We start from the raw sequence: 25,914 nt of genomic DNA, 5'->3' as shown, positions 1-25,914 counted from the left end.
GCCGTTCCGCGAGCTGCGCCCCGCCCTCGCGATGGAAGAGCGCCGGCTCACGTCGCTCCAGCAGCGCGCGCGAGCCGCGCGAGAGCCCCTCCCGTCCCTGCAGCTCCGCCCCCACATGCTCCCGCCAGCCCCCGCGCCGCACACCAGTCCGCCGTCGCGCGCCGCCGCACGGCCCGCCGGGACTTGCAGTTCGCTCTTTTCCGGCGAGCGCGGACGCCCCGAAGGGCGCAGGCGCGGAGGGGCGGGGCCTCGGCGGATCCGGGATGGCGATGGCGGTGGCCGCGGCGGGGGGCGCGTACAGCCTGGGCCTGGCCAACGAGCGGCTGCGGCTGCTGGAGGAGCTGGAGCGCGAGATCGGGGCGGCGCTGCAGAGCGCAGGTGGGGCGGGGGCGGCGGGGGCGGCGGGGGCGGGGCGGGGTAGAGGCGCCCCCGCTGACGCCGCCCCCGCCCCCCGGTCGCCCCCGCAGGCACGGTGATCCTGGAGCTATCCAAGGAGAAGCCCAGCGAGCGGCTGCTGGACCGGCAGGCGGCGCAGTTCGGGGCCTCGGTGCAGAAGGTGGAGGCGGAGCTCTCGGGCCAGATCCGCTACCTGACGCAGGTGGGCGGGGGGGCGCGCGGGTGGGAGGGGGGGCGCGGGCGGGCGGGCGGGCGGGCGGGCGGGGGCGCGGAGCCCGCGGCTGACCCCGCCCTCCCGCGCAGGTGGCCACGCGGCAGCCGCACGAGGGCTCCAGCTACGCGGCGCGCAAGGACTGCCAGATGGCGCTCCGGCGCGTCGACTTCGCCCGCCTCAAGCTGGGGGAGCTGGGCCGCGCCTGCGAGCAGATGCTGGAGCAGTAGCGCCCGGGGGCCGCGGCCGAAGGGGCCGCCCCCGCCCGCTGGACGCGGCGGACGGACGGACGGACGGACGGACCTGCCTGCCTCGGGGACTTGCCCGCGCCCCGCCGCCCGTTCCCAGGACTCGCGCGGAAGAGCGCGCTCCCGCCTGCGTCTCGGCCCCGGCGCTCGGAGGGAGGACGAGGACGAGGAGGAGGAGGAGGAGGAGGAGGAGGATCGCTGGCTGCTTCCGCCGGACCGGGCCGGGCCGACTGCATTGTGTCGGCCCAGGCAGAGTCCCAAGCAGCTGGGCCTGCCCCGAGGAAGGCAGGCAGGCTGAGCGCCGGTCGTTTTGGTCCCGTGCTCGGCCGCCTCGTTTCTCGAACATGGCGCCCTGAAACCCACCCAGCACTCCACGTCTAGGAGTCTAGGAATTAAGACCTTGACGCGCAGGTTCCCCTAACCGTTTTCTGCCAAGCCCCGCGCTGCAGGATGGCGCTCCCCACGCCAACAAATAAATCCGTCTCTGCTTCCTCGTTGCGCAGCTGCTTTCTGGCAGTCTTGGGACAGACAGGCAGCTTCCTCTCCTGGCGTAATAGCCCTGCGCCAACCCCTGGCCGGATGGCCACCCCACCGCTCAGCTTCTTGCCCCTTGGAACCACCGGGCACACCTCCTGGGCTGTGCGCATTGTGCCCATGGGCATGTGAAGGGAGAGATCTGGTGGTCAGGCTGCGCAGAGGGCATTTTGGTCCAGGGGAGAGCTCCCCTCGCCTTACAGAGGCTTTGGGTGACCAGTCAGCTCATCGTGAGGCGTGGGACTAGAGGAAAGGGTGGAATGGTTCCTAGAAAGTGGGGGGGCAGAGAACTAGGGGGATTAGAGGTCTACTGAATTAGGCAAGAGCAGCGTTTACTCCATCACTCCTGGCTCCAGAGTTGGTGCCATCCAACGACACTTTTTGGCTTAGAGATTCCAAATAGCCTGGGAAAAGCGTCATTTTCACAGCTACAGTTCTTGGATGGCCGTAAAGACATCTTGCCAAGGCCGGTTTGTTTGGGAGGGAGAAGGTGAGGGGCTGAGCGAGCTGCTCTGGGTGGGCCTCTCAGAGAGAGGGAACGACTGGGGAAACCTGGCTGGGGGCCGGGATGGAGGTAGAGTCCCCGGAAACTGGGGAAAGGCCACGCAGATACCCAAGCCGGGCACTAGAACCAGCTTTGCTCGCCAGCCCAGCCGAACCCACCCCACCCTAAGCTGCTCTTCCCTTCCCACAATCTCATGGGGAGACAGCCTCTCCTCCCTCCCTCCCACCCACCCACCCAGCCTACCCCTGCCCCTTCCTCCAGCTGCCTTCCCTCTGCTCAGCCAGGCTGGGGGTCCTTCAGAACCAGAGTGTCCTTTTCTGTCAAGGGAGAAGCACCCTCCAGCCTCTGCAGCATTCCACGCGGTGGGTTGGCGCAGGAAGAAGCCCTCCGGGCTGCTTGGGAGGTGCGCCAGTTGTCCTTGCTCGCCTTTTGAGGACATCCCCTGTGGGCGCAGAAAGTACATCGGAACAGGGGGGGGGCAAAAAGGGGTTCTGAGAAGTTAAGAGTACTGCTAATTGATAGGGAAGGGTAAAAGGGGGAACCATGACCGCTGATTTGTTGATTTGGTTCATTACTAATCGCGCAAGGAACCACTCACTGTTGGTGAAAAGGAGCAAAAACTGAGGAGCTTTGTGAGGCAGAAGTGAAAACTGGGTATGGCGAGAAGTCATTTGCACACGGTGCGGCCAGCAGCGACAAGAACGTGCGGTACCGAGAGCGAACGTGGATTGAACGCTGGCTACGAAAGAAGGATGCTAAGGTGGCTTGGGCATTCAGGAGAGGGCTGAATTGCAGAAGAAACAGAGGGTGGAAGAGTAAGTGGGTGAAGAAGAAGAGGAAGAGCAGGAAAGCCGCGGTTTGATGGCGAGTCAGCAGGACGGTTTGGCGCTAGCTGGGTGACGCTTCCTTTCCTCTGATGTCTGCCACAGACCCGTCTTGCCGTTCTTCCACCTCTTCCATGTTGGAAGATGGTGCTGAGCATGATGGGTGGGCGTGCTAACCTTGGCTGGTCTTGAAAACCTAGGCAGGATTGGGCCTGATGGGTCCTTGATGGGAGTCTGGGCTGGGGAGTCAAAAAGGGGCAGGGGGCAACCACTTCCACCCACTGACAAGAAACCTACATGCTGTGTCCGTGAAGTCACCAGGTGAGCCTAAGTCAAGAGACTTTTGGTGCCTTTCCCTGGTTAATAAAACTAAGAAAAAAGCAAGAGGCTGAAGTACATGTTGCCCCTTTGACCAGTCAGCTCAGGTGCCGAAAGCCAGTCTGAATGCCAGAGTTCGGAGGACCCTTCCTTTCTCCAGACAAAAGATCCTCTGTGGGGGGGGGAGCCCACCCTCCCGCCTTGGGCACCATCTTCCAGGAGAGGGCCTCTTTCCAGCAGACTCTGCAGACCCCCCGCCTCCCTCTGGGGCCGTGACCAGGGCTGCTCCCTGCCTAGGATGTGCTCGGAGTCCTGTGGGAAATTCCAGGCAAAGCCTGAACAAACAGCGTGGGGGAAGGGGAACGAGCCGGGGGGGGTGTTGCAGGCTACTGCGCCACCCCAGCACAGCTGAGTGAAGGCCGCGCAGCTAGAGTTCTCTTTGCAGGACCCCATTTACCCAACTCCAGCATCTGCTGGAGGCGCCAGAGGGGGGCCTTTTTCTTGGGAGGTGAAGGTCTCCTGGAGCATGTGGCTTTCCCCAAAAGACTGTTCGCGGGGAGGGGGGAAGCTTGAGCCAGAGCTTCTCCAGCCCACCTCCCCACCCCACTTCCAGCTGTTGCAGAGCAACTGGTATCATGGCAGACTAGAATCTCTGGACTGTGGCCAGAGCAGGGAGACGCTGGTACTGGAGGGGAGGGGGGAAGCTCCCAATGGGTGCAGGATGATCTCCACCGTTTCTACTATAAAGTTACTCACAGATCTGAAAAATGAAGACATTTGTTCCAGGTGTTCTACATTTGCAGTCGCAAGTTCGCTCCACCTGCCCCACCCTCCCACCCCCATTCCCCGCCCACACATCCTTCAGTCAGTCTCAAAATGCTCCCACGCTCAGCCACGTTCTGTTTACAAGTATTTACTCCAGAACTTCAAATGTGGTCTTGTTTTTGGACACACAGTTCCCCCCTAGCTTCCTAAACAGGATAGCTCAGTGCAGGTTGCTTTGCGCTAAATGCCCACACAGAGAGTGCCTCCTGTGCACACGTTCACACCTGCCTTGCTCGTCCAACCAGCAAGCGAAGCAAGTCCTCCGGTGGGGCTGCCCTGCGAAGAGATTGCTCTGCTCTTGGTACAGCTCCTGGCACCTTGTGGGGGCGAGATGACATCATCCACAGCAACTGAGTCTTTCCTTTCCTGCTTAGCTTGTTCCGACTTTAGCCAGAAAACCCCATGAATTACAAGAAGTGAAAGCAGACATAAGGAAAAAAGCGTCAGCTGGTATTTCCAGATATGAGTCATGCAGAAAACCTTTGTGAGGAAAACAGCTCTCTGGGTGAAGAATGTTTTTAGAGGCTGCCGATGAATGGGATCCACTTAATAAAACTGAAACATAAAAGAATGTGCAGCACCCTTGGTGTGAACCAGGCTGATTGTAAAAATCTTACCACAAACATCCCCGTAGCAACCAATGAGGAGGGGCCTTGAGAGTGCTACCAAGAGAGGTGAATATGTGTAGCTCAGGGTCACTGTGGAGTCCTTGGGGTTCTTTTCTTGCAAACGTTTCCAAGCTCGGAGACCCCCAAGGGCTCCACAGGCAAGTGGGTTCCTCCTGGCGTTTGGTGCCCTGAATTGATTTGTTTCTTCTGAGCAAGGCTATTGTTTCTTTGCAGATAGTAGATAAACAGAGGGGCAGAAAGTCACCTGAGATCTTTCTTACGTATGCCTGCATCATCATATGAATATGTATGTATGCGTCCTTTTCCCTTCCTGAAATGAATAAATATTAGAGCATCTCTTTTGTCTGTGTGAGGGTTCTTTGCTTTCCAAGGACTAGACGCACCACAGCATGGCAAAGCTGTGCATGATGCTTTATTGCACCACACGCTTTCCCCAACACCAGGCTCTTGCTTTCCACCCATCTGGGACTTGCAAGGTGATGTAAATACATCTTTAATACAGTTACAAACACCTCTGTTAACAAACTTTTCGGGTTACGACCAGCTCCGGCTGCAAAAATTTACCTCGGTTTGCGAACTCTGCCTCGGGGTACGAACAGGATACGCGGCCATTTTCCCTCCCGTGACACGGTCCGCAGCCATTTTCCACCCCTGACACGTCATAGGGAGGGGGACTCTCCCTCCAAGCAATAGCTGCCTCCCTGTCCTGCACGCCAGAACGGATTAACGGTAATTACATTGAACCTTATGGGGAAATTTCCTTCCGGTTGCGACCAATTCGGGGTGCGACCAGAGTCACGGAACGAATTAAGTTCGTAAACCGAGGTTCCACTGTACTCAGTCCTTTAATGCTTAGTTCAAGCAAAAGTCTATAAAGCGTATAAAGTCTATATACATATATAAAGTCTGTAAAGTGCCATACCACCTTTGCCTTTTTCCAAATATTCTTGCACTGGCCGAGGTGAGGTGCTGCCTCGGCGTGGCAGTTCCTCTTCTAACTGCTGCTGAGCTCCCAGCAAAGACCCAGGCAGGACCCCCACCAGGGCAGGCTGCTCCCCACAGCCGGCGGTCCTGGCCATGGAACGATCGTCCCCGCTCGTAATAAGCCGCCAATCTCCAGACATCTTCACAGCCTGCAGGCCGCTTGCTTGTCACCTTTCCTCTTACGCACACACCTCCTCCTCTACTCGGTCTTCATGTTTGCTTTTCTAAGCTAAGTGGGGGGGGGCTGCCTCTGGATGTCGGCAGGTCCTTGAAAGCACCAGGGTGCGGCTCGCTTATCACAGGCAGCTGGAATGCCGGCTTGGGTGCTTGTGAGCAAAGTTTGAGTTAGGGACGTGGGGTGAGAAGTGTTCCTGCCATCTGCAGCTCCTTGACTCCCTCACAGTCTCTCGCTGTGGTTCCCCTCCAGTGCGTACTGACTAATAAACACTGCAGTGACGCCTTGATCGTCTTGCTTTTGGGTCCTCTGTATGATTCCACACCTCCATCTTTGGAGAACCGAAAGTCGAGCTTGGCTGCTATTATCTTAGAGGGCAGGAACTGGTCTGCCCCTCGTGACGCTGTTGCTTCAGAATTCAAGGAGCTGCTTCCACTCGGTTATGGCTGTGCTATTAGACAGAAAGTTCACCAGTGGAAGCTGCTTTTTCTACAAAAATGTATCTATCTTGTACAAAAGGAAAAGTCAAAGGTCCATAAGAATAGGGCAAGACCCAAAAAACGTAGCCACAGTTGCAGAGAAGCACCAGAGCTCATCGGTGTTGAGACATCCCTGAGTCCACGTGCAGGACGAGGCTGAACCTTCACATCCGCGCTTCCCTCCACCCCAGTCCCCCACAGCCTCTTACAGCTGCTGCATTTGCTCTGCCCTAGAAGCGGGTTCTGCTCCAGGTTTCAACATCCACACCTGAAAGAAAAAATTAAGATTAGCTCCAAAACAGCTGTAGGAAGTGTTAAGAACGATGGGGGGGGGGGACAAGAAGGTGGCTAGAAAGCAGTGGAAACTGGCAATGGGGCTTGCCCAGGGAGGAAGATGGAGGGTTTGGGGGAACTTGGAAATCTGGAAATTTCCTCTTCCCTCTTGCCAAGAGGTTTTCCCCAAACGCCTGCCTGCTGGATCTCTGTTTCACTTCCGTTAGGCAATTTCCCCTTGAAGTTCGGACTAGTCGCTCCTCTCTCTCTCCTGTGAGCAGGTGCTCAGCTGTGCGTCTCAAAGGAGCTACTGTTGCACAGCTCAGGTGAAGAAGAATATGGGGTTTTAGGAAGGACAGACGGACCCCTGAGGCACTAAGGGGGTTAGGAGCACACCCAGCCCCGTAGGTTCGAAGCTTTAACAGAATAGACCGGCTGGAGAAATAAAAACTTAAAGGGAGGGAGGTGTGTAAATCAAGGTTGTGTAACACAGCCAGCAACTGGCAAGAATATAAAAGATCTGAAACAAGCGATCCCAGGGAGCTTCTCTGTGGGAGAGACAACCCGCGCGTTCTTGATCCAGCCCTCTGCCCAGCTCTGAGCGCCAAGCGGGCGACAGGCGGAATGAGGGTGTGGGGCAGGGAAGGCAGAGACAGCCTGCGGACCCCGGAGAAGAGGGGTCCAGAGAAGGTGGATAGAGAAGCTCCGGGGCACCTTTTGTTTCAGATCTTTTAAATTCTTGCCAGAACCCCACAAGGCATCTTTTTCTATTCGAGTATCCCAAATGGCTAATGACAAACAGCAGAGAAGAAGATGGACCTGGCAGGAGTGAGGCAGGGCTTCCCACCTGATGCGCAGAGACCAGGGCTGCCCGGGGTTTCCCCAGGGGCTTCCTCCAGCACGCCAGGCCAACAGTCCCGGCCACAAGGAAAAGGACGACCCCAAGCGCAGAGAGGACAGTAGTCTGGCTGGGCCCCACTGGCAGACCCTCCTGTGGAACATGGCTGGGGCTGGCCGCAGCAATGGCACCTGCAATCAGACCAGCCCCCAGAATTAGTGCCCTTTCCATAATCCCCCTCCCAAAGGGACCTGCCCCCTTCTGCCCCCAGACTCACCATTCCAGGGCAGCGCGGTGATGCCCCTCGCCATCTCAAGGGCTGGGGCAGCAGTTGTGGTAGTGAAGGACGGCACCTGCTCTGATTGGGGGGTCTCCCTCTGCACCTCTAGGGCTGGGCCCGTGGAGCTCAGAGGCAGTAGAAGTGGGGCACAGCTGGTGGTGCTGGGCTGGCAACATCTCTTGGAGGTGCTGGGCCCTGCAGCACCCTTTCCTTTTGAGAAAGAAACACAGTGCCAGCTGGGCAACGGAGGCCCATCTCAGGAGTCTCTGAAGCACTTTGCCCAAAAGTGGGGGGCCTCCAAGCCCCTCCCCCTTCCCTCTCCATCCCTGCAGCCCTCCCTTTGGGGCAGACTCACGTTGGTCCCTCTTCAAAGAGGTGAACCTGAGGACCCAGGGGGCGTCAGCCAAGCCGCACACCCGCTTCTGCGGGAAGGTAAACCTGCCAGAGAGAAGGACAGAAGTGGGCGGGTGGGCGGCAGGGCAGCCACCGCCAGGCTTGACGCCGCCCAGCAACAAAAGGAGGGCTATTGCAGGATGGGTGCTCACCTGACCAAGCCCAGGCAGGGCTCCCAGGCCACCAGTCGGTCCGGGAACCGCTTGACCAGCGGGGGCTCCACGCTGTATCTCTCACACTGACAGCTCCCAGCGGCTCCCCCCTCGTTCCCCAGGGCTGCGGGAAGAGCGCAGCGGCAGGTCAGGAGGGAACGCGGAAGGGGGACGGCTTCTCCCGACCCGGGCTCCCGAGAGCGTCGCCCGGGGCGCTTTACCTGGCAGCAGCAGCAGCAGCAGCAGCGGCAGCACCAGGGGGCTGCGCGTGTGGGCGAAGATAAGGCCGAGGCCGGAGCCGCCGCAGCACGCGCCTACCGCCGCCGACATCTTCCTCCTCCACGTTCTCCTGCTCCCCTTCTTCTCGAGAGCTAAAGCGAAAGGCGGAGCAGCCGGGAGAGCCGCGTGGGCAGCGCGGGGCTTTCCAGGGCCGGGCACGAACTCTCCCGTGAGCTGCCCTCGCGGGCGCTGCCCGGCCGGGCAAAGAGGAAGTGGCGGCCGCCGGCGCTCCGCGTGGCCCCAACGCCCGTCGCAACGAAGCGGGGACTTGCGCTCGGCCATCTGCGGCGCGCGAGCGAGCGAGCGAGCGAGCAAGCGGCCAGGTCGGGCGCGGAGGAGACTGGCCCGCCTGCGCTTCCTGCGGGGCGGCGCGGAGGGAGGCAGGCGATAGTCCCTGGTTCGCCCAGCGCCGTTCCCGCCCCCTCCCCTCGGAGGACGGACGGACACGGAACCGGTCCCCTCCAGAACGGGGCGATTTCACTCGAGCCCTTGCGGGACGGGACGGGACGGAACGGGAGCCCCATGCTCTGGGCTTCCCAGTTCGGGCAGGACGGCGGCGGCGGCGGCGGCGGCGGGGACGAGCAGGACGGCGTCATGCGCTTAACTACGGTGGCCCGAATCGGCTCCGACTGTCGGGCTCAACACTGTGAGCCGAGACCCCGTCGGTTCGCGCGTCCCCCAATTGCACAAGTCAGGTGTTGTGGGCGCCCAGCCTCTGAGCGCAAAGGCCGGGTAGAAGGTATCGCCGCTCGTCTTCTGGCGACGGAGCGGCCCATCAGAATGGCCCCATTGGGCTGGGCGCCAGGTTGGGGCTGCCCGCAGCTGGCAGTGGCCGCCTCATCCCCAGGCAAGGGCCCGAAGCTGAAGGCCCTCCCCTGCCTGCCCGTGTTCTCGGTCAAGAGTTCCCCCCGCGACCCCCGCCCCCCGTGGAAGGGCTGGAAGAAGGGCGGCGGTTCTGCGCTGGTGAGGTCATCACCTGGAACTCTGTGATGTTACAGGGCATGGCCAGAGGCCCCGCCCACACGCAAAGGCGTGCCCATTGGCCCTGGGAGTGCCACATGGACACCCTGGTGCTGCTGGTCTGCCTGCTCCTGCTGCAAAGGATGGGGGCTTTAGCACAAGGTGTCAGGGGGCATTTCTTATGGGGGGGGAGGAGAGGGACCTGGGGCAGAAGCCACCAGGGAAGTGCCTCCTGCCTTGGGCAGGGCAGCTGGAGGGCCCTTCCCTTCCTTGTGATGTCACAGAGGCTTGTGAGGTCACTGGCAGCAGAGGGCCAAAGGCACCAGGCTGCACGCAGGACAGGCCTTCGGAATATTGTCCCCCAAATGAAACGCTGAATGGGGCAGCCCCCACCCGAGCAGGGCAGGGATGCTCGGCTGTTGGACGGGGCACCCCAGCAGACCCCAAGCCCACAGGCTGGGCTGCCAGGTCAAAGCCACTTTCAGAAGTCAGGAGAAGCCCTGTGGAACTCAGATTCACTGGGAGAGTCGGGTCTCCTTGAAGCCCATTTGGGTTTGGCCGGGGAGAGCACCCTACCTGCTTCGCCAAGGAGCCCGGGGGGGGGAAGCCTTGTGGGGGCAGCCTTGTGGGTGCCTCCTGACGGGGAGAGTGCTTCTCTCTCTTAGGCTGCGGCTACCGACCAGAGTTTGATGCACCCCATACCCCCCCTTTGGGCGACGCCCGCATCGTGGGGGGCACGAGAGCTCGTGCAGGAAAATGGCCCTGGCTGGTCAGCGTGCAGACCAGCTCCTTCCACTTCTGTGGGGGGTCCATCGTGCACCCCTGGTGGGTGCTGTCTGCTGCGCACTGCTTCTCGGACAGAAGGTAACCAGTCGGGGCCGCTCCCTCTGTGCCTGGGAGGGAGATGGGGTGGGTGGCCCACTGCAGCTGCGGGGAAGCAAGACGTGGCCTTGCTCATCACCGAGGGAGGGTGGGGATGGGGGCAGGGAGCAGCCTGGCCTCCTTTTGCAGCCGTTCTCAGCGGAGTTCTCCCTCGTACCCGGGGAAGCCACGAAAGGGCCCCCTGCATTAACTTGACAGCAATGCTCAGAGCCCCTTGTTCCTGGTTTTCCGTACCGTATGAGAACAGCTGCCACTGGCGGGAGAGCGGCCCTTGCCTTCGGTGGCTCCTTAGGGTCCCTCAGTGTTTCCTGGGCAGCGGCCGCTCTGCTTGGCCGTCTCTTCTCCTGCTCGTGCGTATCCTCTGCTTCTCTCTCTTTGACCGACTGCCCCCCCCGGCCCAGGAAGGGCATCAGGGTAGCCGCAGGGAGCAACTACCTGGGCAGAAGCAACATGACGCGCTGGGTGCGCAAGATCCACGTCCATCCCCTGTACAATCCCAAGACCTATGACAACGACCTGGCGCTGCTGCTGCTGCAGAAGCCCATCCCCTACAGCTGGTACCACACCGCCCTGTGCCTGCCGGACCGCACCATCGTCCCAGACGACAACATGTGGGAGAGCTGCTTTGTGGCTGGCTGGGGCCTCACAAGAGCCGGTGAGCCCAGGCGCCCTCCCCTGACCACCCCGCAGGAACCCCTAGCCCTGGGCCCCGCCTGCGGGCACCCCCTGAAGCGACCCGGGGGCCTTCCTCCCCGCAGCACCGTGAGCCGGCCCGGCCCGGCCCGGCCCTGCCCTTGTGCAGAGCTCTCCTTTCCACGCGGGGCTGCCTTCCCTGTCGATGGCTGATCTCACAGCAAGGGGTTCTGCACGGCATGCTCAGAAGGGTCAAGGCAGCCGCCACCGTGGTGCAGCCGGAGCCACGCACCTCGCGGGGTTGCTCTGCAGGGCTGCGATGTTACTCTGGTCCAACTTTCCTGCCAGAGGCTTCACTCTCCCCAGAGACTTTACTGCCCCGGGGCGGAGCTGTTGCGGGCTTGATGGCTTCAGAAGGGGAGGGAGGGAGGCCTTCTCACAGAACCATGGCGTTAGATGAGGGATCCAGAGTCATCCGGTCCGACCCGCTGCTTGCTAGAGCACTTCACATCGAAGTCTGAAGTCTGAAGTCCTCCAGTGAAGGGAATATGCCATTTCTCCTGCAAGGTGGTTCTTACCATCAGGAAATTCCTCCAGTTTCTGACTTGAACCTCCTTCAAGTCAGTTTCAACCCCTTGGTTCTGGTCCTGCCCTCCTGCCTGAGAGAAAGCAAGTCTTCTCTCGCCTCTCGATGGCAACCCTTTGCCTATCCAAAGACTGCTGCCATGTCTTTTTCCGCTCATTCTCATTACTTTATTCAGCTGCATAAGCCATTCAGGGTTGCTCAGGGTTGGATACCGTATAAGCCTGACTGCAGCCAATGAACTGGGTGCTGTGCTCCTCTTACGCCCCCCCCCCAAGGAGTTTGCATTTAACAAGGACACCCAGGTTCGCTGTTCAAGTTTAGATCTGGCTTGATTTTCTTTTCTAAGGCATCAGCTGCTCCTCCTAATTCTCATCGCCATCCCCTCAAGCCACTTGTCCAGATTAATAAGCAAGCGGAACCATGTAGGGCCCAGGCAGGCCCCAGTGGCATTATTGAACCTGCTGTGCTAACGAGAGACTCCGTGGCACTGCTTTGACTGATTAAGCCAATCGCTGCACCATGAAAGGAGTTCAGAGTTAGTCGGGCATGACTGCTTGTGACAAACGCATCCTGGCTCTTGTTGCATTCTTGCTTAAGCACTCACAAGCGCACTCTTTAACCAGGTCCCTGTGCAGTGCAGAGATGAAACTGATGGACGGGTGATGCCCCGGGCGCTGCTGCTTCCCTCCTTTGAAGATCGGTCAGCATTTGCTCTTCTCCAGCCTTGGGGGACCTCCCCAGCCCCCCAAGGGTTCTCAAAGATTACCGAGAACAGTTCCGCAATCACCAGCGTTAGGGAGTGTCATTTGTCTGCAGTTAATTCCAATTAATGTCTTTTGTCCTCGCCTATCCTGAGTGGGAGCCCTGCCTTCCACCGGTGGCGCGGCAACAGACAGCTGGGGCCTGGTTTCCCTTCTGGGAAAAGACCGACGAACAGCAGGAGTCTCCTCGCCAGCCCCCGTCCCCCTCTCGGCTTGTATCAGCCTCAATGGCACAGCTCTCCTTCCCCTTCCAAGACCTGTCCCTTTCCGTTTTCCCCATTTTAGAAAGGTCTGTGGGTGTCCACAGTCATCTCTTTCGACACCCGCTGCCAGAATCCTCTGTGATGGGGCCTTCAGGGTCTGGCGGTGCAGCGTCCCTCCCTACTCTTCTCAGACCCTTTTCGCCTCCGGGGCTGCCTCCGGCCTATCTTCCATCCAGATTCATGCAGCTCTGCTCTTCTGGAATCCAGCATGCCAGTCTGGCTCTCACCTTGATGTCATGAACTCAAGGATAACGTCGCTTTTCCTCAGTGTGCCAGCCACCTTCGCTTCTTTAACCAGTGCCTCCCTGTGGGTAGCAATTAAATCGAGACAGCAGCCCCCTTAGTCCACCTTGTTGCCAGAGAGAGGGGGATTTGTTGGACCCCTGACCCTTGGCAGAGTTCAATGACCAGCTGCTGCCAGGGCAGTGGAAACCTCCCACCGCCACTATGACTGACATCTGTCTCTGAACGTTTGGTCTTCTAACCCAGAAAGGCTTCCACTGTGTCTCGGGCCTGGAATAACCCCCCCCCGCCGCCCCCGCCTCCGGTGATAGCACTTTTCTCTATCTCTCCTGGTATTTGTACCCAAATTCATCCTCTCTGCAGGACTTCTGCGTCCCAGTTTGTGAACTGTGCAGGAGGAGGGCTTCTTTATGGGGTGCAGCACCCGCCCCACCACTTCTGAAGTCACTGTGCCTTCCAGGCCTCGTCCAACAACTCCCACGGGTCCTCCTGAGTTGGGTTGCTTGTTCCCAGTACTCCATGTGTTGCCGTGGAAAGATCCGAGGCTGGCATGGCAGGAGTGCAGCTCCCTGCCAGCCTCCGAGTCAGGCTCGGGGTCGGTGGCCTCAGACCTGGACCATCTGTCCAGTTTTGTGACCCTCCTGATACAGCTGGCAAGGGGCCTGCCAAAGGCTTCCTTCCTTCCCCCTTTGTCAGATGCAGCCCCTCTCCTCCCAGGCATCCTACCGTCAGGTAGCCTAGGCCTCATGATAGAGTCCAGACCGTTCTTGGCGACCGCATCTGCCTAGCTGGCTGTGGGCTTCCTGATCCTGCTTTCTCTTCCTGCACCCCGGTAGGACGGACGCCAAAACAACTTGGGCCTTTACCTCCAATAAGGACAGACGCTTGCGCTTCCAGCAGCCTCAGTTTGGGTCCTTTTGCTCTCCAGGCTACTTGGAGTTGCTCAGAGTCACCCTGCAACCCCCCTTGCCCGCCCTGTCCCATAGAACCCTCCCGGGGAAGGGGCTGTTGCCTCTCAGCCTGCTGGTGGGCAGGCAAAGAGCTGCGGGTCCTTCCATGGTTGCTTCTCCTTGTGCGTCTTGGGTTCAGTGGCAGGCATCACGATGGGGCAGGAAGTCCGGTTCCCTCGCCCTGGCCTCAGTCTTGACCAGGGTTCTTTGTCCTTCTCTAAAAGGTTTGTTCCCATCAGATCCTTCTCTAAATCTAATACCCCTGGTTGCTCTGCTCAGCACAAACGCATGTGCCCCCCCAACCAAAAGTTGGTTGAGATGAGATGGGCTTTAAGCCAGCAAAAGGGTTGGTGGAGGGCCAGGACGGCCAGGAGACGGACTTGCCTGGCTCCTGCCATCCTGCTGGCCAGGGCTCTCCCCCAGGGAAAATCTCTGGGGCTCAGCCCCAAGCAGCCTGCCCTGGCTCTCCTCTCTCCTGTTTGTCCGTTAGGCTTACAGTATGGCTCCTTGGATCTGCTGGATGTTCAGGTGGGCCTGGTAGATTGGACGCTGTGTCTCCGGTGGCTGCGCTCGATCACCAGGAACATGGTGTGCGCTGGATACGAGCAAGGCGGCCGCGATGCCTGCCAGGTAGGAGCCGCCTTTGCTCCCCACCACTTCCAGTGTGCCCGGCACAAGGCCAAATCTCGAGCCCCTGCCCCAAAGGACTCAGGGAGTCCTTGCAAGTCTCCGGGAGGACAGTCGGGCTGGGCTGCCCTCACCCACAAAGCGCCCTTCCTCCCGCCTGGCATTCCCAGGCTCACCCCAGGCTTGGGGCAGCCCCCGGGACCGAGAGGCCAAGCTGCCTGCCCGTCGCCCAGGCCCTCTCCGGTCTTCAGCAAAGACTCCTTCAACCCAGCTCAGCAGACCCAGCAGCTGGGTTCACGCAGCACGTCTTGCAAAGGAAACAAACTTGATTCACAGGATGGTTGACTCAGTGCCCGAGACCATCCTGGTGCATTGGGCACGCCCGCACACAGGCCAGTGCCATCTTTAGTCCCAGAGGGACCTGCTTGCTTTCTCCCTCACCAGCCTCGTCTGCCCCGAAGGGCTGCTGGCCTCAGTGGAACAGCCAAGGCACACCGGTGGGCCTCCTGCGCGACCTGCTGAGCAGCCCATAGTGCCCCAGGCTTCCCTGCCGTGGGAGGGCCCCTCCTCTATTCCAGTGGCCCCACCCCTCCCCAATTCCCTGCCCCCTCTTCTTCTCTCTCCCGTGCAGGGGGACAGCGGGGGACCCCTGATGTGTCTCCCACCCAGCCATGGCAGCCGCAGCAGCCCCCGGCGCTGGTACCAAGTCGGCATTGTGAGTTGGGGTCGGAGCTGCGCGGCACCCCGCAGCCCAGGCGTGTACACGCGGGTGTCCAACTACCATTCCTGGCTGGAGCAGACCTCTGCTCATGATGGACAGCCCTTCCGGGTGCCTCAGATTGCCGCGAGTCACTCCCCACTGCGCGAGGAGCAGAATGACCTCTGGGCTGACATGGACGCCAGCGGGGCCCATGGCGAGCGCAGGGCGGCCTTCCAAAGCTTGCTCTGTGCCCTGGCGGTGCTGGCTTTGGCCCTGGGCTGAGGGTGGGCAGCGGGCGGCCTAGGGCTGCGGTGGCCAGCGTGGGGAGGGCTGTGCCGCAAAGGAGGCGGAGCCCCGTGGGGGGCATTCCTGAGCTTGCCTCAGCGGTTCAATAAATATTCTTGGATAAGCCTGGCTCTCTGCTCGTGAGGGGTAGGGGAGGAGTACTCCGAAGCCCATGGGATACGCAGGAGGACCCCTAGCCAGTGGGCAGAGGAAGGGAAGGGGCAGGACTTCCCCAAGGGGCTGCCGCAAGGCCTGTAAGCTGGAGTCAAGGTCTTCGTCCTCCGTGTGAGAAACGGGGGCCTCTCTGTCCCGGACGACACCCGCCCCCTTCCAGACGCAGCTGATGACTGGGCGATATTCTGCACAGGCTCAGAGGCCTCTTCTCTTATTTCGGCTGTGGCGGCACAGAGCACCTGGACCATATTAAGCGTGCAGACGTGTGCTATGTGGCCTGGCTTTGCTTTTGGCGAGTGTTCTCCTCACAGCAGCGCCAAAAACGGTCTAAATGGGATCCGACAGCCGGCACGTCCCCACCTGCACCAGCTGTGAGAAAGAAGGTGACCTGCTCTAGCGCAGCCATGCCGGGGGGGGGCGTGGGGGCCTTCCACCCCCTGCTTGGCTTGCAGAAAGCGCCCAAGGCCTGGCAGCAGCGAGGAGGGGGCTGCGATGAGCAGGGCGTCTCTGCTGGGCCGGGCGGTGGGGGTGCAAAGCCAAAGGCCTCCAAGCTTGGGCTCTGGGACACCCTCGCCCAGTCAGCTGCCCGGGCAAGACAGGCATGGGCTGGATGGCACCTCCAGCTCCCTTGCGGCTGTTCTCTGCCCCGGCCCAAGCGGATGCAACCAGTTGAGGAAAGGGAGGCAGGAGGACCAGCAGGGGAAGGGACTGCCTGGCGCCCCCACCCCGACTGGGCGCCATCCAATGCCTGGGCACCAGACAGACGATTTTACTAAGCTCCAGTGGCAGCCCCTGGTTCAGGGGGAGTTCAGGCGGGGCTCCCCGGTTGGAGGGGGGCCGGCCCGATTGGATGCCGGACAGGGAGGCCCTGAGCAGGAGGACTGGGTGGCCTCGGGGGCCCTTCCCACTTGAGGACTCTGTACCAGAGTCTTAGGAACAGAGAAGGAGAGGGAGGGGAGCCCCCCCGGGGATACCGGAGCTCGAGCAAATGTGCCGTCACCCGTTGGCCTGGCCTTTGCGGGGAGGCGGCAAAGCTGGGGTCTCGGAAGTCAGGCGGCCCACCCTTTGCTTCTGGGGGGCCCTTGGGACCCCAAAACAGCAACCCTGGGCCAGCCAGGCCCGGGGGGGGCAGCAAGCACAGTCCCTGTCCCAGGTTCCTTGGCTGGGAAGGAGGGGGCAGGGGGCTGCTGGGCTGGAGGAGGAGGAGGTGGGTTCCGGAACCCCTGATGTCGCAGTGCAACCCAGGAAACCCTGGCTATTTACCTTTGAAGACGTGGCGGGCACACGCTCCAGGCACGCGGGGTGTGAGCTGGGCCAGGCGGGCGGGGGTTGGCCTGGCCCCAGGCACAGGGCAGGAGTGGGCTCTGTGGGTGTTTGGAGAGCAGGCTGAAGCTGTGTCTCTCGCCAGGCTGGTGGCGTCAAGGATCCCCCACGACACATGCACACCTCGGGGAAGGGGGTGCTTGGCCCCCTCACGGAAGGCAGTGCTCTCACCCCAGCCCTGGCTGGTCTGGGCCCCCTCCTTGGGCCCCCCACTCTCCTGGGCAACTCTGGGGCTCTCCAAGCGAGCCTCAGGCCTGTGGGGCAGGGTCCGAGCGGGAGGCCTCTTTGCCACTTACGGGGCCGGACTCCCTCCGCAGGCATGGAGTTTGTGACCGGCTACCGGGCGGAGATTCTGGACTTTGCGGAGCTTCTGTTCGGGTGGTATCAGCGGTTCCTTCTGGACGCGGCCTGCCGCCGCGGGAGTGAGCGGCGAAAAAGGCAAGAGGGCTCCATCCGCCGCCTGCCGCCTGACCCGGCCCTGTGGGTCTTGCACGTGCTGCCCAACCGCAACCTGGCCTTCACGGTTGCCGACCCGGGCCAGCAAGTGGGCGGCCGCCTCTACAGCGAGGAGGCCCTGGCTCTGCAGGATCTGGACCGCTTCATCACCTTCGTGGGGGCAGGTGAGGAGGAGGAGGAGGAGGAGGAGGAAGATGCCGCGGCAACGGAGACAGGTAAGCAGCCGAAGCGCCTCGGGTGGCCCAAGGAGAAGAATTCAGGGCTGCAGCAGAAGCTGCACGGCGGGGTAGACCCCACGGCCTGTGGCCTCCGCTCAGCCTCTCCCTGGGCCGGGCTGGGGGGCTGGGGACTTGCAGTCCGGCAGGAGATGGCCACTTCCACAGGAACGGTTTGGCTCCTCCAGCCCTGTTCCCTGTTTGCCATTCCGAGGGGGCCAGGGGCAAAGTTTGGCCCCCCGCGTGGGGATTCCTCGGGGAAATGGTGCAGGCCGGCACCAGACGGGCTGCTTCCGTCTTCCTCGTGTTTCCCCAGGGAGGCTTTCATTAAAAAAACCATCAACAAACGTTCCACCTTGCCTCTGATTACGAAGCTTGCACCATGCCTGCACCAATACCTGTGTGCGTGCAGAATCTTGCTCCTAATCAGCCTCCTCTTCTTTGTTCCCTGAGTTACGCCGCCACGGTCTTTAGCCAGCAGGTAGCCACCTTCAAGCCAGCTTCTGTTGCTGCCCGCTGTTGCTGAAGCCTTGGCGCGGCGGTTCCTCAGCCTGTGCCGGGGCGAGGGACGGAAGGGGCTTTACCAGCTGTGGCCGGCCGGGGCTTCTCAGCATGGTCCTCCTTTACCGTTACTGACAGCTGCTCCACTCCCCGGCTGCAAAGCTTTCCTTTCTGCCCTCCCACCCCACCCCACCCCACCCCACCCCAATCTTCCTTCAAGCACACCGACACACCGCCCTTTGGTGCCCTCCACGTTTTCCTTTTATAATTGGAAACTGGGTGTGGCCCAGTGACCTTCCGGCTGCCTTAAAGTCCTGGGGCGGGGTGGGGGACAAAGGGAGGGAAGAAAGAGCTCATGCTGGTCCCTGCAAAGCTTTACCCTGGGGTTTCTCAGCCTTGGCAACTTGAAGACGGGTGGACCTCAACCCCCAGAATTCCCCAGCCGGCAGAATTCTGGGGGTTGAAGTCCACCGGTCTTCAAGATGCCAAGGCTGAGAAACCCTGCTTCACACACAGATGCACCCCCGCACCCCACTCTCCAGGCCAGCAAGGAGGGAACAGGAAGGTGGGCAGGCCAGCTCAACTCCCCTCATCAGGCCCACCCGCGGGACCAGCGGGACGCGGGGCCTCGTGAGATCTGAAGATGAGGATCTCCTTTCCAGGCCCAGCCTCCCTTCTCCTGGCCAAACTCTTGCAGGGGGAGCCGGGAGCTAGAGGGGGCGAGTCCCAAGAGAGATCTGCCCCCTTGGTGAGCCTGGCCTGCTTGGGAACGTTCACGGTGATTTCTCCCCCACCACGCACCCCCCCCATGGGAGGCAGTGGGCAATGGGAGATCGATTGCCCCTCCCTTCCGGTGGGTTTGCCTAGTCCTGGCATTGCTGTGCTCTAGAAGCAATGGGGCAGCTGGCCCCCCTCACAAGGGGGTTGGAGACCCAGACAAACACTCCCCACCCGCGCCCAGGGGTTGGCCCCCAGGCAAGTCTATCTTCAGGTTGTGCCGGGTTCTCCAGAGGTCTGCATGCGTCTGCTGGGGGGGCAGATCCTGAGCCCAAATCTGCCCCTCTCCCCGCTCCCCTCTTGTTCTGTGCTTTGCTCCCGCAGGGCAGCCACTGTGGCGCGTTGAGCACCTCCTGCTGGTGACAGACGAATACGGCACCATTCTGGGCTTTGACTTCCAGCTGGGGGGCTCCTTGGGGATGGCTGGACAGGAGCCCCTGGAGCCCCGGGCCATTGCCCTGCTCTGCTATAGCATGTTCTGCCCACTCGGGGCCGGGGAGCCCCGCCGGCCGAAGCTGCTGACTGTGGGAGACCCTGCGTTGCACAAGTGAGAGGGGCGGAGGGGCCCTCGAGGGAGGAGCCCTGCAAGGCAGAGGAGGCCCAGCGCCTTCTCCCCTCCCCTGACTCTCCCCTGGTCTGGCCCCTCGCAGGTCACTGGAGCCACTGCTCGCTCGCCTAGGCGTGAAAATGAGCAAGGGCCCGATGCGGGGCTGGGGCCCAAAGCCAGCCTTCACCTTCCCGACCACACGGGTGCGAGCGTGCCACGTGTGCAAGCGGCACAGTTTTGAGGGCCAAATCACAGCATGGTGAGCGCAGAATGGATGTAATTCCCTTGCCCGTGCACAAGTGTGTTCTGCCACCCTCCCTCTGGTCACAATCATTTGCCTAAGCCGGGAGAGGGGAGGCCCGTTTCCAGATCACCAAGACTTTTCCTGGGTCCGTTCAGGACAAATGCTCATCTGCAGATCTGCTCAAAATCTTGTGGAAACTCTCGGTTTTATTTTATTTATTTTATCATCAGGTAGCCCTCTGGCACAACCCCTTTGAAAAATCTACCCTGCCCTCCCCCAGCCCTCCTCCTGTGCCCCTTTGGCCAACCTCATGTCCTCTGCTGCCCACTGTCCTTTCCTCCCCCAGCCAGCACTGCCGCGCCGTCTTCTATTGCTCGGAGCGGTGCCGGAAGCTGGACTGGAGCCGCAGCCCCGAGGACATCGGGCACCAGTTTTGGTGCCAGCGCATGGCTGGGTACATGAGCCACGCCAGGGAGCTCGCCAACCTTCCCTTCACCTTTGCCTCTGGTAGGTCCCCACCCACCCACCCCGTCCCAGACAGCAGAAGCAGAGAGGGCGGAAGCCCAGGGCCAAGCTGTGGGTCCCACCCCTCCCTTTGCTTCCCAGAGGCGACCAGCGAGAATTTCAACAAGGAGGGCTTCCTCGTTGCCCGAGGGCTGACTCGCGGGTACTGGGCCGGAGAGAGCATGCTGGTGAGAGCCCCCGACTATGGCGTGGGGTTGCAGAACAGCTCTGCTGAGAATCCCGTGCCCTTCCTCCAAAGTGGTGAGCGGGGGCTGGAAGCTGCAGTGGGTCTACAGTGCAGTAGCATGGGCAGTTATGGGCATGGCGGGGTATGCCCATCTAATGCCACTGATTCGCCAACCGCACCTCGTAAGTTTCTGGCTGCAGTTCAAGGTGCTGGTTATCACCTACAGTATAAAGCCCTTCACAGCGGAGGGCCTGGTTATTTTGGGGGGACCTACGTCTCCATAGCTTCTGCCCATCCTATCCAACTGGGCAGAGCTGGCATGCTTTGCGCCCCATCGATTAGATGGTGTTGCCCTTCAAGCCTGGTTCTTCCTCCAGGCTTTAGGCTAGAGTGGATGGTGGGTTTGTTTGCTGCAGTCTCTGTTCTGTTTTTAAGAGTTTCACCTTGTAAGCTGCCCAGAGTCAGGGTGAACCTGGGCAACCTGGAGGCCCATACATGCAATGAATTAAGAAATAAATAGGGTGGAGGAGGTGCTGGAGCCCCCCACCCTGCCCTCCCACCCCAAGGGGCAAGGGACACAGCCTGGCCCACTTAGGGTGGCAGAACGGGCAGGTGGGGGCAACCTATCTCCCTGCCTTTGCCAGATATGGGGGGAGGGCTCTTTGGCCCCTCCCCTGGCCTCCCCCTCCCGGGACCACCTGGGGGACAGGAGGGGAGAACGCGGGAGCCTTCCTGGCCTCCTCACCTTTGTGCGGTCTGGGGGGCCTTTCTCTCTCTGCAGGAAACCCCTTTGAGGCACTGAGGCCAGAAGGAGGGACAGCGCTCCCCTCAGCGCCCCCAGAGCCCCCAGCGCCCCGGACCTTCTTTGGTGAGGGGGGAGCACGGCCACCTTGCCCTCCACTGTACTTCCACAGACGCTCCCTGCCTGATCATCGTCCTCTCCCCCAACTCCAACACCCCCCCTCTTTTCCTCCAGCATCCTGGAAAGAGTACTATCAGTGGCGGGGGCTGCCGCTTGGAGCCCCCCTGGCCGTCCTCCTGAGCTATCCCCTCACCGCCTACTACATCATCACCCAGCTGGCTCCCCAGCACTGTGAGTATGGGGGCATCCCGCTCCCCTGCCCTTGGCATGCACCCCAAGAGCCTGAGGGCCCTCCAGGCATGACCCCCACTCTTCCTGAGCAGCCCTCCCACCGCGCTCCTCACTCTGCGCTTGGAATTTCAGGGGTGCAGCCTCCTCCCCCCCCCGCCCCCGCCCCCGCCCTGAAACGCTTTTTCCTCCACGCAGGGCAACTCTGCCAGCTTGCCCCGAATGCCCCCCAAGCCTTTGCCACTGCAGTCCTGAAGCTGCAGGGAGGTGTCAGGCAGCTGTTCTAGAGGGGAGGTGCCTCTGCAGGTGGGACCCCTGTGGCAGAGCTGGCTTTCCATGGGGGAAGTGGGTCTTTCTGATGCTAGCAGCAATGGCCCCTTGGCTGGCAGTTCTCCGATCTCCCCTCTGGCTTGCCCTGCTTCTCCTGCCACCCAGGCGCTGACTTCCAGAATAGCGGTTATTTCAGAAGAGATGGTTAGTCCTAAGAACGAGGCAGAAACTCAAAAGTGCCCCGCCTTGATTTTGTTGGTATAAAGTGGGGCAGACAGGAACTCCAACAGGCCTCGTTGTGCTCTAGGAACAGCAAGTGTTGGAATCCTGGCGGCGCCTGTTTCTTGGCCTGGCCTACCTCAAAGGGCTGGCGGCAGCAAGAGAAGGGGGATAGGTCCTCCGGGGCAAATAGCCTTGAGACCAGGCCCTCAGGAGCCTCGGGTGGCAACGGGCATGGGGCCGGAGCCGTCTGCTGTGACAGGCTCAGTGCTGGGGGGAAGTGAGCAGACTGTTTCTGCTGCCATGGCGGTGGGCAGGGGACGGGCTGAGCGTGCCCACCGCCAAGGGTTAGCGAGCATCTGCGTGAGCAGGACATGCAGAAGCGCTCTGGGTTCAGTCTGTTGTTGGAATTTAAGGGTGGTGGTCCCTGCCTCCAAAGCTTTGAGCCTTTTGAATGGGGGGGGTCTCTTCAGCAACTTGGGGGTCCCTAATTTTGCACCCCCCACCTCCTTTCAGTTCCAGAGCTAAACATTTTGAACAAACAGTCCCTCAAGATCCACGTGGTGGAGGCTGGCAAAGAATTTGGCGTGCTGATGGTGTTCTGGGTAGGGAAGGGGTCCCTGGGGACGGGCAGAGAGCGAGGGGGCAAGTGCAGTGCTGATCTGGAGCAGCCCTGCTGAAGAGCTTCTGGCTGTGCTGCCTGGGAACGATGGGAGTTGTAGTCCAGGACCGTCGGTGCTCTCTCCGGCACACCCTGCTCACCCCTCCCAAAGGCTGCCGGGCGGGAGGGAGGGCGGCAGCCGGGTACAAGGCCTGAGCGTGACGACCTGTGGCTCGCCTTGCACCCACAGACACCGTTCCGGGGAGCCCGGAGGCCAGACCAGCCACCCTGCCCTTCCTCACTTTTCCCCTCCCCACCCCTCCCCCCTGCAGGAGCTTTCGGTACTGCTGCCCCACGTTTCCCTGGAGCTGCTCTTTGTGGGGGATACATTGCCCCCCGAGTTGGACGGCCAGCAGTTCCTTTTGCAGAGGGATGTGAGTCTGCCTCCCCTCTGTTTATCCCCGGGGGCGTCCTTCTTTCTGCCCCCTCCACACTCCAGGGAGAGGGGCCCAGTCCTGGTGTGTGGGTCTTAAGCGCCCCTCCACTTCTTCTTCAGGCTGATTTGGTTGGGGATGAGGCATCTCCCGCTCTCTGGCTGCCTTCAGGCTTCCTCCACTGGGTGCGAATGATCCCTGCTCTCCCCCCCCCCCCCCCGCCCATTCAGGAAGAGCACGGTGTTTCTGTCCAGCCTGGACTGGCCCCCAGGTCCAAAGGAGGTCGCCGTGAGCTGCAGCTGGGATTCAGTGCCCGCCCCTACCACCTCCTGCAGGCTCCCAAACCAGACCTGGTGATTGGTGAGATGAAAATGAGGCAGGGGGAGGCTGGAGGGGTGGGGAGGAGTTCCAGATCGGCATCTAATGCAGGCATTGTCGTGCCATTGCTCCTACTCAGGGTTCAACTCTGGTTTTGCCCTCAAAGAGACTTGGCTCAGTGTTCTGCCACGACTGCAGGTGAGGTCCTGCCCACCCAGCCCCTGCACGCAGGGCGAGAAAGCTGTCCTCAGCAGCACTCTGTGAGAGGGAGGCTGCACCCACTCCAAGCAGTGGCTTTCCAGCACCAAGAGACCCCTTGACAGGGCTGACTGGCTTTGCCACAGCCTGCCCCCCCCCCCAGGTGATGAGGATGTTTCTCTTCCCCACAGTCCCTCCGAGTCCCGGCCTACTTCACCGAATGCAGCGCATACAGCTGCGCCGTGGATGAGGCCACTGTCTCCATGGCCACAGGGGGCAGTGCCAGTCCTGCCCAGATCAATCCCTTCCGTTCACCCTTCCGACAAGCTGGCATTGACAACGCCATGCCCTGGTGGGTACTAAGCAGGCCTCAACCCCATACCCCTCCAACTGGCAACTGTGTAATACCTCCCCCCCTCCAAACACACAAAGAGAAACCAGTTGGGGCCCTTGAGGCTTCCTCTCAGGACAGAGGTGCCCAAGTTGGGGCATTTGTGGGCAGTGTCCTCCTGGCCCCACATTGGCCCTGCCTCCTGCACTGTCCATTGGATGGGGAAAGGCGGGGCCTCCACCCGTGGGTGCCTCCTCGATCCCCACCCTCGTCTGCCCTGTCTTCCCCGGCAGGTACTCCAACGCCTTCATTTTCCACCTGATATACAAGGCACCAGCCAACAACCACCGGCAGAGCACGGTGCCCCCTCCGCAGTCGCTCCTGGCCAGCGGGAACCCAGACCCGCCTGAGCCAGCCCGTAGCCGGCGCAAGGACAAGAGGCAGATCCGTGCAGCAGGGCGCCGACGCAAGTGATGGGGAGGGTGCGGAGGAAATAAAGCGCCCTGGACACACTGTGACTCTGTGCTGGTTCACACAGCGGCATGCTGGCTGGCAGCCCCGCAGATGCCAGTGCCCTTTGTCTGGACCTCCCACACTGGTTCCTCCCTGGTCCCAGCCTGCTCTCTGCCCGAAAGGAGCAGAACCCCGTGTGAAGCGACTCCTCTCCCTGAGGGTGCAGAGCGCTGCCAGCAACTCAGACTTGGCCTGTGCGGCCCTGGGCACCTCAGGGCATGCTTTCCTCCTGATTCAGGCCCTTCGTGCCTAGGTCAGGAGCGCTGGAAGAGCGAGCCAGGCAGGCGAGCGGGCAGGCAGGCAGGCACCTAGATCTGAAGCAACGGGCGCTTGGGGCGTCCATGGAGCCAGGGCCCCGAGGGGACGGCCGCCTCCTGCCCAGGCCAGCGCGAGCTGCAGCTCCCATGGCTGAACGGCTGCCTCCCTTGGCCGATGCTGTGGCAAGGTGGGGCCCATCTCTTCCAGGCCCCCCCACCTCCTAGGGATCAAGGCCAGAGGCAGACCGCTTCCTCCCTGCTCCTGCTGCCCTGGAGAGTGGTGGGGCAGGGTCGGAGCCCTTGGGTTGGAGCCCAGAATAGCTCCCCTGCGTGGGGACCGTGCTGAGCCCCTCTCCTTCGGGCACCTCCCTGCAGGAAGGGGGGGCCTCTTCCTCCCCCCCAGCGCTTGGTCCCTTGCCAGGGGTCATCCCCAGCCTGCCTGGGAGGCCCAGGGGAGCAAAACGGGGGCCTGCACGGGTCCTCTCCCACAGCACAGATCCCTGGGGAGCAGAGCCATGGGGTTCCTGCTTGAAGGAAGACACGCACGGAATATGGGGCCCCAGGCAGGTCCTTCAGGGCCAGAGACTTGGCCCAACTGCCTCCCCTTGGCCAATGTCTCTCCTGGGGGGGAACAGGCCCTTCCCTCCCTCTGTTGGCTGCAGGCAGTGCGGGTTGACCCTCTGCCAGGGTTCACCTCTGGTGGACAGAAAGGAACATGCCCTCAAGTGAGAAGTGGGGCCATCTGCTGACAGAGACCCCAAAGCAGGTGAAAGTCTCCCTCTGGCTCAAGAGGGGAGACCCTGGACACTTCTCGCCTCCCCTCCTTGGGCCCACCACAGCCACTGCCTTGAAGGAGATCCTGGCTATTGTGCCCAACTAATGCCCAAACGTGCACGTGCGTGTGCACGCACACACACACACACCCTGGTTCTCTCCAGAGGGCTGCTCAGAAATGGGGTGGGGGAGGAATTGTCAGTAAGGGTGGGGGACCTTTGACCAGGTTGCCTTGGGAAGCTGAGAGGGTTTCCAGCAGCAACCGAACAGAGCGGTGGGGGCTGTGGGGGGCAGACTGGCCTAGAAGATGCTGACCAGGAGATGCTCCTCCTCAAGAGGATCAAGTACCTGTGGAGCAGCCTGGTGGCCCTGGGCTCGCTCCCTGGCCAAAGGAAGGGCCAGACCCAGACCCAGACCCCCTCCTCCTCTCCCCAAGCCGCTGAGCAGCAGCTCCCGGTTCTTGAAAGCTGCAGCGCCTGGGTCACCTTGCTGCTTCTTGCCCCTGGACTTGGGCTGGCATGGATCTCGGACTGTGCCCTCTGCCCTGGGCAGAGGAGATGCCAACTGATCTCAGGGCGGCAGAGCAATCCTGCATCTGGAGGGAGGCGCTGGGGGGGGCTGCTTGTCTCCAGCCCAGGTAGGAGTGTCTGTGTGGCCCTCAGGCTCCTCCCTGGTCCTTTGGGGCCACCTGGCATGGAAGGGGAAGAAGAGGCTGGGACTCCAGGGGGCGGAGTGCCATATCCAAGGG

The 25,914-nt window shown here is 61.3% G+C and overlaps 4 protein-coding genes across 7 annotated transcripts; 3 read left to right on the top strand and 1 right to left on the bottom strand.

Moving 5' to 3' along the window:
- The first annotated feature begins 219 nt into the window (after positions 1-219).
- Positions 220-1,346, top strand: MED11 (mediator complex subunit 11). Its single transcript, XM_088142182.1, has 3 exons — positions 220-378; positions 468-598; positions 700-1,346. Exons 1-3 carry the CDS (start codon positions 264-266, stop codon positions 835-837), a joined length of 384 nt encoding a protein of 127 aa, XP_087998308.1. The 5' UTR covers positions 220-263; the 3' UTR covers positions 838-1,346.
- Positions 1,347-4,883: 3,537 nt separating this feature from the next.
- On the bottom strand, positions 4,884-8,625 carry CXCL16 (C-X-C motif chemokine ligand 16). Of its 2 annotated transcripts, none has more exons than XM_088142142.1 (6): positions 8,286-8,625; positions 8,065-8,188; positions 7,875-7,957; positions 7,517-7,729; positions 7,221-7,430; positions 4,884-6,396 (listed from the first exon to the last, which is right to left on the bottom strand). In XM_088142142.1, the coding sequence occupies exons 1-6, from the start codon at positions 8,623-8,625 to the stop codon at positions 6,359-6,361; spliced, it is 1,008 nt and encodes a 335-aa protein (XP_087998268.1). In that variant the 3' UTR covers positions 4,884-6,358. The 2 variants fall into 2 exon arrangements, with proteins under 2 accessions (XP_087998268.1, XP_087998269.1); XM_088142143.1 differs by having other exon boundaries at positions 7,249-7,430.
- A 233-nt stretch (positions 8,626-8,858) lies between these two features.
- Positions 8,859-15,711, top strand: LOC148215840 (serine protease 55-like). The gene is made up of 5 exons (XM_088142132.1): positions 8,859-8,989; positions 9,969-10,167; positions 10,587-10,840; positions 14,112-14,251; positions 14,880-15,711. The coding sequence occupies exons 1-5, from the start codon at positions 8,866-8,868 to the stop codon at positions 15,228-15,230; spliced, it is 1,068 nt and encodes a 355-aa protein (XP_087998258.1). The 5' UTR covers positions 8,859-8,865; the 3' UTR covers positions 15,231-15,711.
- ZMYND15 (zinc finger MYND-type containing 15) lies at positions 15,655-25,795 on the top strand. 3 transcript variants are annotated; one of them, XM_088142084.1, is made up of 14 exons: positions 15,655-15,790; positions 17,048-17,401; positions 19,004-19,226; positions 19,330-19,485; positions 19,817-19,977; positions 20,077-20,235; positions 20,943-21,029; positions 21,138-21,254; positions 22,257-22,345; positions 22,674-22,775; positions 23,006-23,135; positions 23,233-23,291; positions 23,483-23,643; positions 23,916-25,795. In XM_088142084.1, the coding sequence occupies exons 1-14, from the start codon at positions 15,739-15,741 to the stop codon at positions 24,094-24,096; spliced, it is 2,031 nt and encodes a 676-aa protein (XP_087998210.1). In that variant the 5' UTR covers positions 15,655-15,738; the 3' UTR covers positions 24,097-25,795. The 3 variants fall into 3 exon arrangements, 2 of the variants coding, with proteins under 2 accessions (XP_087998210.1, XP_087998209.1); XM_088142083.1 differs by lacking the exon at positions 15,655-15,790 and having other exon boundaries at positions 15,800-17,401; XR_015796459.1 differs by lacking the exons at positions 15,655-15,790; positions 23,233-23,291 and having other exon boundaries at positions 15,800-17,401; positions 23,916-24,051.
- Positions 25,796-25,914: the final 119 nt, after the last annotated feature.

Source organism: Python bivittatus, unplaced genomic scaffold, assembly GCF_059951505.1.
Source record: "Python bivittatus isolate LINGU-HERP-01145 unplaced genomic scaffold, Pbiv_v1 ctg000370_np1212, whole genome shotgun sequence".
NCBI classification, from domain to species: Eukaryota; Metazoa; Chordata; class Lepidosauria; order Squamata; family Pythonidae; genus Python; species Python bivittatus.
This window is presented reverse-complemented; position numbering and strand designations above follow the sequence as displayed.